Raw genomic sequence first — 11,502 nt, 5'->3', positions numbered from 1 at the left:
TTGTGGTCTCCTTTGCGGAAAACATTTATTTCATTAAGAGCTAGTAAACTTAACCTTTATTCTCTGGTTTCTTGGGACTCATAGGTGTCTGTGAAGAGCAGTGATAAAGGAGAGGGGAGTTTCAGAAATCTGGCTATGGCAGTACATCTGGGTGTTAAGAGAAACTGAGGATGGCTACCCAGAAAGGAAGCCTGTGGAGCAGGCAGACAGGAAGAGAAAAAGGCTCAGACACTAAGGCCACTTCTCTCAGACCAAGTTGAAAATAAAGAAAGGTGGGTACAATGTAGTTCTTGATCAAGGTTCAGCAGTGTGGAATAGGGGCTGGCAAGATGGCTTAGTGGTTGAGAGCACTAGCTGCTCTTCCAGAGGGCCCAGGTTCAATCCCTAGCAATCAACATGGCAGCTCACACTTGCCTGTAACTTCAGTTCCAAGGAATTCAACATCTTTGCACGGACATACATATATGCAGGCAAAACACCAATGCACATGAAGTAAAAATATATAATCCATGAAAAAAAATGTTGACATCAGAATGGCTTTGAAGGTTAAGATACATGTGCATGTGAAGCCAGGTGTGGTGGTGGCTCGTGCCTTTAATCCCAGCACCTGGCAGGCAGAAGCAGGCAGATGGATCTGAGTTTGAGGCCTCCCTGGTCTACAGAGTGAGTTCCAGGACAGACAGGAATACAAAGAAACCCTGACTCAAAAAAGGAAGAAAAGGCACACATGAGGACAAAGGGACATTTCTTTAAGCATTGTCTATATCTTTAGTGCTTTCCCTATGTTTTGATTTACTGTGTGTTCAGCGGACAAGGAAGCAGAATGAGAGGTCTAATGAGTGCTCTACTAGGGATCTGGTGTCCTCCAAAGTGCTGAGCACTTGAGCCACAGAGACAATGGAGGTGGATGAAACTTTAGGCAGTGGGACCTGGTGGAAGGAAGCGAGAGCCTTTCATTTTAACATGCTCTCAGCATGATGTAGTGAGTAAGAAACAATTGGACCAAGACTGACTGAAGACCGAAAAGAGAAACTGAGGAAATAAAACTTTCCTTCTCAGAAGCATTTTGTCACAGTAACGGAAAGCTAACAGGAAGCTGCACAGCAAGCAAAAGCAGAGTCGGCTCTGTGGGAAGAGACATGCTCCCAAGACTTATGTCCTGAGTTTGATTCCCAGATGATGAAAGAAAGGAATCAACTCTTGCATATTTAATTCTGATCATGGTACATGAACCCACATACTTGTATACACACAAATGAATAAAGGTAAAAGAAGCTTTTAAAAAATGCTATGGTTATTACTCACATCTCAGTATTTATTATTACACACAAAATAGACATTCAGAAAGGTATGTAAGAGACGGGCCTCTAGGACTTGAAGTGAAAAGGTCAGCTTTAGAAGTGAAAGGTTAAGGCAGCTAGTGAGATTTTTTTTTTTTTCTTTCAAGACAGGGTCTCTCTTCTGTATAGCCCTGGCTGTCCTGGAACTCACTCTGTAAACCAGGCTAGCCTTGAACTCTCGAACTCAGAAATCCGCCTGCCTCTGCCTCCCAAGTGCTGGGATTAAAGGCGTGCGCCACCACCGCCCTGCAGCTAGTGAGATTTTAAAGTTCTGACATTAAAGAAATCATGCTTCTACTTATTTGTGATTTTGTTTATACAGAACTCTGTTAGAACATATCTTTATTATGCATGAAAGCCTGGCTGTGCTACAAGTTCATTCCACATAACCTGAGTATTATATAAAGCTAAGACTCCTAAACAAGGAGCTGTGTGGCAGCACTCAGGAGGTAGAAAAGTTAGTTCAAGACCAGCCCTGCTATATGAAAACCTGTCTTAAGACAACAATAGCCAGGTATGTGAGTGTGGTAGCATGCCCCTTTACTCTGGTACTCAGGAGGCAGAGGCAGATAGATCTCTGAATTAGAGGCCAGCATGCTCTAGAGTGAGTTCCAGGGCTAGAGAGATCCTGTCTCAAAAAACTAAAACCAAACCAAACCAACCAAAACCCTGGAAGGTGGGGAATGTAGGTTAGTAATGGGGTACTACAGCATGCACAAGATTCTGGGTTCAAAGCCTGGCACTTACTACAAGGCCAAACAAAACAAAACATCTGTATTCTACTTTTATCTAGGTCTAAATACTTAACGCATCAAAGATCCTACTGCTGAAGACCTCACGTGGTAGGTCACAGAATGCAGTGGTTTGAATTAGGACTCCATAGGTTCATATATTTGAATACTCAGTCCCTAGCTGGTGGACCAGCTTGGAAAGAATTAGAAGGTACAGCACTGTTGGAGAAGGTGTGTCACTGAGAGTGAGCTTTTGGTTCCAGAAGTCCCCACCATTCAGTTAGCCCCCTCTCTTTTCCTCTGCCTCTCTTTTATGGATCAGACACAAGCTCTCAGCTACTGCTCTAGCCCCATGTCTGCCTGCTGCTCTGGTCTCCATCATGATCACCATGGACTAATCCTCCGGAACCATGAGCCAGAGATTAAATGCTTTCTCTTATAAGCTGACTGGGCTATGGTGTTTTGTCATGGCAATAGAACAGTAACTAAGACACAGGATACAGAGAAATTGAGCAGGAACTGGGAACAGGTTCATCCTGCTGCTAGTTTTGGAGATGCTATACAGATTCTGGGGAAGAACTGTCATCAACACTTATACCTTGTTTTGGATCCCATGTGACATGAGACCAACCTGTCAAACAAAATATGCTACTAAAACAGTGGCAAGTCTGCTATGGGTAAGCAACTGCTACCTGATTGGATTTGAGATCTACTTTACAGAAAGTGGGATCCTTTCCTCATCATTAAACTGGCAAAAAGCCCACGGCTGGCCTCAGTGGAGAAGCTACGGATGTAATTTTACTAAATGGATATGATATGCCGATCAATTTGCCTTCTAATAACCATGTTTATATTTGTATATTATTGCTGCTGTCAGCTTTGGTCAGAGAAGCTGCTTTTTGCAGTGGAAAGCAGTAACTGCAGACTCCTAACTGATCATTGTGATTAAAATAATTGACAGCTATCAAGTGGTCAACAATATCATCCCTCTCCCTGAGGATCAGGAAACATCACAGAAGAAAGAATATAAGAGCTGAGGATGGGAGGGCAAATGGTGTGGAATGTTGGCTCCAGGAACAACATGGCCACTCTTGCAGTCAGAACGTCTGTGATCATCTCTATGAAACTCCCACAACACTGGGTCTCGTGGGAGCAGGAGCTCCCAAGGTACCACCTTCCCTGAGGATTTATTCACAATGAATGGATGCTGGAGGGCGGGGCTCTTTCTTTAGTGATATGCTCACTGTAAATAACACATTGCTCATGCTTCTGTAAGCAACCTTAATGTAACTCACTGGGTCACCAAAGAAACAGATAACAAAAACCACCGAAGATAACAGAGCATCAAGGGGACAAATGGGAGGAGGAAAGGCGATCGCAGGGATGAGGGGGGAGAAAGGGTAATGGGAGGAATATAATCAAGCACATCATAAACACACACAAATTTCATAATGAAAATATGTATGATTTATATACACTAATAAAACAAATCAACATCTGGACAAGCTATAAGGAATTTAGCTTTAGTTTTTATACTTTGTTGAGTCTATATAGGCATAACTCATCTTAGTATCTACAGTTCAAACAGATTTGGGGAGGTTAGGGTGGTGCTCTGTGGTGGAGAGCCTGAGTAGTGAGCATGAAGCTCTGAAGCTGATCCACATCATAGAGAACGAAGGGACAGTCTTTCAGATTTGGTTGTGCACTGTGAGCAGTAGTAGCACATGGGTAGTCAAGGTATTCCTCAAAGTCAGGATAAGAGATGGAGAAAAGGAGACGTTAGATAATAGGTATTTAAGCAACATTTTAAAAGAGCCCATCCTTCGATGATTTAAATGTGAGGACATAGCAGTGAGTGGTTCTGCTCGATAGCAAGGAATCAAAATCATCCCGCGGGGCAGTGCTAAGAAAGAAATTGGAAAGGGGCATATGTGACAGGAAGAGCTATGAGACAAAGTCATCAGAATGCATCATCCTCTGTTCAGGTGATTTGGAAACAGGCCCTCATGTACAGTAGTTAGTGAGTCACATGGAAGAAAGGACGAATGTCAGCAGCTCATCTGACAAATGGATAGGAATAGCACAGCTGGGCTAAACCTTCATGACGAGAGACAAGCGGGCCAGATCACAGATGTGTGTAGTGCAGTAAGGCTTATGGGTCTTTCTCTTGGTAAGGTGGAGCATTATTGTGAGGGAAGGACATGCTCCGACACACATGTTAACAGGACCAGCCCGGCTGGTTCACCTTTAGGGTGAGGGCAGATTCAGGAAGACTAGCTGTGTACTGAGTGCTATGTTGGGGCTTCAGATGGCAGGAGCCTGGGTCAGAAGTAAAAGATGGTCAGATACATTTACAAAGCATGAAAAACTGCCCTCATGCTTTGCTAAGAGTAAAATGGGCATTTTTAAAAAAATGACATTTATTTATTGTGTGTGTATGAGTACCATGTGTACAAATGTACTATGTGGAAATCAGAGAGCAACTGGCAGGAATGAATTTTCTCTTTCTATTGTATGGTCCTGGGGATTGAAGCTAGGCTGCCGGATGCTTCAGTAGTACAACTGATTAGGTTAGCACTTATACAACAGTACACTTACGCTGTCAGCCTTGGCATCAGGTACCTTCAATCACTATGTCATCTTACCACCCCCAAATTGTGTATTTTAAGGGCAGCAAACATGTTATTGTCAAGCTGTACCCGGGTATTTGTTTCAATTGTTAATTTTATTATGATCTGAGTATCTTGTGCAATGAAAAAAATGTTTATGGTTATTTGAAAAAAAATGAGCTAGATTAATTATTGAGGAAAAAAATGTAACTAAAAAGAGAATTATTAGTTTAAACACTTTTAGCATTATCCTAAATTCACATTCTTTTCTTAATATTTCAAAGGTATTACATATTATGAAATGTATTTTGCCGAGTCAAGTGTGAAATAAATCTCTGACTGAATGATTTCTGAGTTTTGAACCCAGGGCCTTGGGAATGGCAGGCAAGCACTCTGCTGAAGTGGATGGTTGAGTCTGCATCACTTGACATTTCCAAAACTTTCTACTTCACTCTACTGTTGTACCACAGCTAGAGCCATGACAACTGTTCAATTACTCACTGTTTGCAGTGCACACCAAAATCTTCTATTTTATTAAGTGGGATAGTCTGGTACTCAGAAGGTCCTTCATCAGGAGGTTTGTAGCCCTAAACAGAAACAAAGAAAACAGAAAACTGAAAATAACAAAAAGCAAAGTTTTCTCTGCAGCTTCTTATGTATGGGACCAAGTTCAGGAGAGGAAAATAGTAGACATCAATATTTTACTAACAGCTGGGCCTGGTGATTTACACATGTACTAGGGAGGCAGCGACAACTGCTGGCGCTGTATACCTGTGCTGATACACACTGTTGACTACAGGCTCCTTTTAGGAAAGGAGATGAATTTAGCTTGTTTCTCTGTCAAATTGCCATGAGTACACAAATGTTTCCTGGTAAATAAAACCCTTTGTCTGGCAAGAATAATATATATATATATACATAATATATATAAAATATTATATATATATACATAACATAAACATATTATTGTTTGATATGAGCTGTAGCAGAGTTTGCAATTTTGTATTAAAAAAAATCCTCTACACTAAAAAAGATATTACTCTGTGCAGTGGTGGCACACGTCTTTAATCCCAGCACTTGGGAGGCAGAGGCAGGTGGATTTCTGAGTTCGAGGCCAGCCTGGTCTACAGAGTGAGTTCTAGGACAGCCAAGGGTACACAAAGAAACCCTGTCTCCAAAAAAAAGATATTACACAGGTTGTGTATATAGCTCAGGGGTAGAGTACTTGCCTAGTACTATTGGCACTGGAAAAAAAAAAGCTTGTGTATAAATGTGAGAAGCTAGATTTGGACCCCACAACCCACACAACACAGGCCTGCTTAGTGCACATCTGCATGTCCAGCTGTCTATGGTCAGATGCAAAGTGGAGATAAAATCCACACAAGCCAGCTAGCTTGTACACAGTGAAAAGTAAAAGATCCTGTCTCAAACAAGGTGCAAGGAGACGACTAACTCCCAAGGGACTCTTCTGACCTGTAGACCAGTGCCTGTACTCATGAACACATCACCCCTGAGATGACACACATTCGTAATCCTAGTTCTTCAGGTGTAATTCAAGGCTAATCTCAACTACATGAGATTGCCCCTTCATAGCCCCTCTATCCAAATTACCTTTGGATATGTCCTAAAGGCGCCAAGATTCACTTTTCCTGCAGATATTGTTCTGGTTGGGTCAATCTACAAAGAGACAGATAGTCAACATAAGTCACATACTTTACTGAGTCAACATCAGAAACCAAAAACAAACCAATATAGCACCACATACACGTACACCGATTTAGTAAACAATCTGAAAATAACCAAAATAATTAGAGAAGTTCAGTGAAATAGGAATACATCAGATAAATCATTGATTAGACTGATTATTGATTAGTTATTATATCATCAAAGAGTATTTATTTAGTATTATTTAAGCTGTGCATGCTACTTGGCAAGACCATATCTTTTAAACAAATGAATTAATGGAGAAACTGCCCTCCCATTCCCATCCCCTTTAAGAGATGAAAGACTGTTTGTTTCCTCCCAAAAATCCCAGATTGCATTTAAAACACTCTGGACATAAAACAAGACAGGTTCCAGCCATTTCTGCTTCTCCAATTCAGTCAACCCTGATTAAATGCCTATGGGATAGTGTGAGGTACAACAAGGTTAAGACTCCCTAGGTAGACTAACACCAGAGCTTCATTCTTTACCACACTGTTTTCCAGTATTCTTTCTTTTTATTATTATTTTATTCATTTATTTATTATATATGAATACACTGTAGCTGTCTTCAGACACACCAGAAGAGGGCATCAGATCTCATTACATATGGTTGTGAGCCACCATGTGGTTGCTGGGAATTGAACTCAGGACCTCTGGAAGTGCAGTCAGTGCTCTTAACCACTGAGCCATCTCTCCAGCCCTCTCCAGTATTCTTTCTTTAGCAAATTTTCTTGAAGAACTTAATGAAAGCATCCCTGTAAAAACCCATGCATAGATATGCACGTCTGTAGTCTTAGCACTGTATGGAAGGAGAGGAGAGGAAGGTCTGTAAACTGGTCAGCCAGCCTAGGTAAAATAGTGAGCCCCCAGTTAGTACTTACCACCACTGCTACAAAGGGTTCCTGAAACTGCTGGTTAAGCATCTGTGTGCTAACATCAATCCCGGAGAGCCAGCAGCCATAACCAGGGTGGCTATGATACCAACCGATTGCATTCTCAAGGCGGCCAACCTAACACATCAAAGAAAAAGCTTGCTTGAGATATGGTTTAATCTCAGAGATACTGTCATTTACAGGTTTTATGTAGCACTGTAGTCCAGTAACAGTGCACAGCACATATTGCTTTGAAGTTAAGGAATTTCTGAACAGACAATACATGCTCACTGTGTAAAACAATCAAGGTACAAGAACAAGGGTATCCAGTCTCCTCCTCTATCTTCCCCCTCATCTGTTTCTCAGCCCAGACATTATCACTCTAACATCTCGCAGATACTCTATAGATTAATATAAACACATCTGCACATAGCTGCATATCACACACTATACTTTTTTTTTAAATTGAAGAAACAATTCTAGAGCTTGTTTCACATAAAGACGCAGATAGCTTTTTAAAAAACCTGCCTACATAGTTCATTATAGTCCATTAATAGATATACTATACTATACTCAGGAATAGTTCATTCATAAATTTGTTGTTTTTTTTGAGGGATATTGGAGATATTGAACTCGGGGCTTATGAATACTAAGCATGAACTCTACCAGGAACTTACATCTCCAGCCTACATTTTTTGTTTTTATTTTAAACACAACTGATAGTGAAAATGAAAATGTATCTGGGAAGGACTTCTTACCCTAACCCAATATTATAAATCTCACAAGACTTTTAAAATTTCTCATAAAACTATTCAATTTAAAATACAGAATTTAATGTGAAAAGGACAGCTTCAAGTTCAGAAACCCAGAAGTCATCTTGAGACTCTTAGAGGTTTTTAAACTTAAGAAACAATATTTTTACCTGTTTGGCATTTTCTATGTATGCAGCCATATACTCATACGCAGCAGCCTGAGCATTTACGCGGGTTTCAGTGCCCTCTACAGGCAAAGCAAAACTGTCCATGATGATCATGGTCTCACCGTCGACTTTCCCAAGCATCAAGCCCATCACTTCCAAGTTGCCTCCTGATCTGGCATGCATCACCATTTTCAGTAGAGCTAGTGCTGAGATTTTGCAGTATTTAAAGTAGTGGTGACTACAAAACAAAATCACACTGTGCTTAAGGCTTTTATCTAACGTACAACTTCAGAAGACAGTTTCTGTGAAAATGAGTAAGTTCTGAAGGAATTGATAGTGGTGAAAGGAGTGTGGAATGTGGGAAGAAAAAAAAGGCAGTAAGCTCGAGGTGCTTGGAAACAACATGTCACACAGGTCGTCGGCTCAGCCACTTAGGGAAAATAGTCTAAATAAATTTTAAATATGCCGATGAAGTGACGGAATAATGATTAACTCCATAGGTCTTTTTTCTCAACCAACATGGAATTATTATAGCTGATTACCTTCTTAGGCCTAGCTTTCTAACCTTGTTATTAATTAAATAACTTATTATCTGTGGTACATGCTTAATAATGTACTACCAGATGGTGTGTGGAGATGACAGAGGCTGTCAGGGGTCTTTCTCTAGCTTTTTTTTCTTGTTTGTTTGTTTTGTTTTGCTTTTTGATACTAGGTTTTTCTATATAGCCCTGGGTGTCAGTAGACCAGGCTGTCCTTGAACTTAATCACCCACTTCTGCTGAGATTAAATTCGGCTGTCACCATGCCCAGCTCCTTTTCCTCTATGTTATTACTTCATTCCCTTGTGACAGAGCCTCTTACTGAAACCTTACTGTTTTGGCTAGGCTGGCTGACCAGCTTACGGACCTTCCTCTTTCTGCTTTCCTTCCATATAGTGCTAAAAGTTTACAGACACACATAACCATGCATGGACTTTTACATAGATGCTGGGGATTTAAACTCAGATCTACATCCTTGATAGCAAGTACTCTTACACACTGAGCTAGAGGACTTAGTTTCTACAAATGTGGCCTCTGAAATCGACCTGTTTAGGTCTAAATCTTACACTGACACTCCCTGAGAGAGTAGAGCCACTTAATGTCTATGCCAGATCACATATCTATAAATAGGTATTTCGCCTGTTAGTATGAAAAGGACACAGTAAGGGCTTAGCTTAGTTCCAGAAACACTAAAATCTAAGGTACTGTTATCAGCCTTATTAACCTGCTTTTTAAGATATTCTCAAAGAAACAGTGTGTTAGCTTGTAGTTTCCTTCTGATAGCATCTTGGGAATTAAAAAGTAGATCTAGTATCCTTATTTCTGTGACAAACCATTCTATGTGATTAAACTCTTGAACAACATTTTAAAATCACTGATGTACCCTGCATGTTAAAATAAACATAAGTATAGCCATAGATGGTGAGAAAGTCATGAATTTACATTCATCTAAAATGTGCAGCTTGCTTTAGGAACAGCCATGTAATCTATGCAGGTCATTCAGAGTCAACATGGCCTGTTGGATGCAAGCAACCAAATATAGCTTCCAGCTTTTGCTAGATTTTAACCACAAGCTTTCTGAGACTATCTTAGAAATCAAGACATAAATTTAAAAATTGGCTCCTACATCTACTTGGGGAAAACAACCTTACTATGCTCTTACTATATATGGTTCATCCAGAACTTTTTAATAGATTACTTTATCTAATCTTCATGATATCATTAATAGCTATATTTAACCTTTATCTTATATATAAGTTTAGATACTTTAGTTTCCTAATACCAGTCAAGAGTTTAAGTGACAGTTAATGAGACTTGATTTTCAGTCTATTGCACATAAGTTCATTGTTGTAGTATGATCATGAGGTGAGTTTCTGAATGTATTTATTTTCCTATTTACAGAAAGGTAAAGAAAGTACAGTACTGGACTGTCATGATTATTAAATGACAAGAAAATCATCAGGACAGTACCAGGCTCACAGTTAAGAACTCAGTAAACCCTGAAAACAGAGTACTGACAGTTAAAAGTCAGCTTTGCCAACAAAGCAAAGTACCTGGAAACAGCAAGACAGTTTACACAGCAATCTTTTGTAGTTTTTTTCTTCAGTCTCCTTAGCACAATTTGCCCTCAAGAATCTTTTGACTTGTCGTCAGTCCCAAAGATACATGGATTTGGCTAGGGGGCAAATAGCCTCTAAGCTATTTTATAATTCCTGGCTTACGTGAATTGTTGTAGTAGTATTCTAGAGAACTGGTAAGAGGATTTGGTATGTCTCTAAAATAGTTACAGGGGGAATAAAGTGCTAAAAAAAAATCACCCCAAGAGGTCATGGCTTTTTTTTTTTTTAGATCAATGCCCTGCTCATTCGATTTCTGAAAACAGCCACGCTTTTCAGTTTGGGATCCACTGAAGGCTGCAACAAATTGCATGTAGTCATCAGGTTCAAGGCAGAGTATGAGATTTACGAAAATAATCATGTTGAGAGAGTCGCACCCTAAGGCAGCTCTTTACACCCCCTGGAGGCAAGAAACTTTCTAAAAGGGGAATCGAAGCAGGCCCTAGAGGACAGGTAAGGCTCTACTGCTAAGGCAGACTAAAACCACTGTGGCCAGTATTCTGTCGACGCCCCTCAGAAGGCCAAGCTCTCCACACCCTTCATCTCCCACCCCTAGCGGGCCTCTCACAGTCCCGCCATCCCTTCCCTCCCCTGCGTCTCGCCAGGGACCTCCTCACTCCTTAGTCCAGGGTTTCGCCGCCAGGATTTCTTGTTGTTGTTTTTTGTCATATTTGTAGATTTCATCGATACTCTGCGCTTCCTGCATGTTGTTGGCCAATTCCCAGGTTTTCTGGGCCATACCACTCCCGGAAGCTGCCATGGCCGAGGGACCGGAGAAGCTGTCGTCTCCACAACCAAAATGCAACTTTATTCTACTGGGCCTCAGCGTGCAGGCTTTGCACCTTCCCCACCACGGGTGCACACTCACTAGACTCTCAAGGCAGCCATGACACTTGAGACCGGAGGTGACGTTGGTCCAGACCATTCGCGCGTCGGGGCGCGGCGGCGGCGCAGCGACATAGAAAACGTTTTCTAAGGGTTGGCTCGGCTCGGCTAAGAATAGTCTTGTGGATGAAACGAGAACATGCCGGCTCGGAAATCCGTACGTGTGAATTGCAAGGGACGCAAAGTATGGGTGTGGGAATGGTACAGCCTTTCGCGCCGGAAGGCGGGCGTGTTGACCTGCCAGGAAGGGGTCGGCCGTCTCGGCTCGTACTGCGCAGACTCGGGTTC

General features: G+C 41.3%; 2 protein-coding genes across 2 annotated transcripts in view; one reads left to right on the top strand and one right to left on the bottom strand.

The window, feature by feature from the left end:
- Positions 1-11,414, bottom strand: part of Cops5 (COP9 signalosome subunit 5) — a 12,993-nt gene extending 1,579 nt beyond the window's left edge. The window contains exons 1-5 of the mRNA XM_028768987.1: positions 10,947-11,414; positions 8,179-8,413; positions 7,266-7,394; positions 6,292-6,357; positions 5,182-5,267 (exon numbers count right to left, since the gene is read on the bottom strand). Coding sequence (XP_028624820.1) covers positions 5,182-5,267; positions 6,292-6,357; positions 7,266-7,394; positions 8,179-8,413; positions 10,947-11,254 — 824 coding nt within the window. The 5' untranslated portion in view covers positions 11,255-11,414. The remainder of the gene's footprint in view (positions 1-5,181; positions 5,268-6,291; positions 6,358-7,265; positions 7,395-8,178; positions 8,414-10,946) is intronic.
- The window catches only part of Cspp1 (centrosome and spindle pole associated protein 1), a 97,244-nt gene continuing 96,998 nt past the window's right edge, over positions 11,257-11,502 (top strand). Inside the window, exon 1 of the mRNA XM_028769704.1 lies at positions 11,257-11,371. The gene's annotated coding sequence lies outside the window, so the exon portion shown is untranslated. The remainder of the gene's footprint in view (positions 11,372-11,502) is intronic.

Source organism: Grammomys surdaster, unplaced genomic scaffold (genome assembly GCF_004785775.1).
Source record: "Grammomys surdaster isolate TR1022 unplaced genomic scaffold, NIH_TR_1.0 64, whole genome shotgun sequence".
NCBI lineage: Eukaryota > Metazoa > Chordata > Mammalia > Rodentia > Muridae > Grammomys > Grammomys surdaster.
This window is presented reverse-complemented; position numbering and strand designations above follow the sequence as displayed.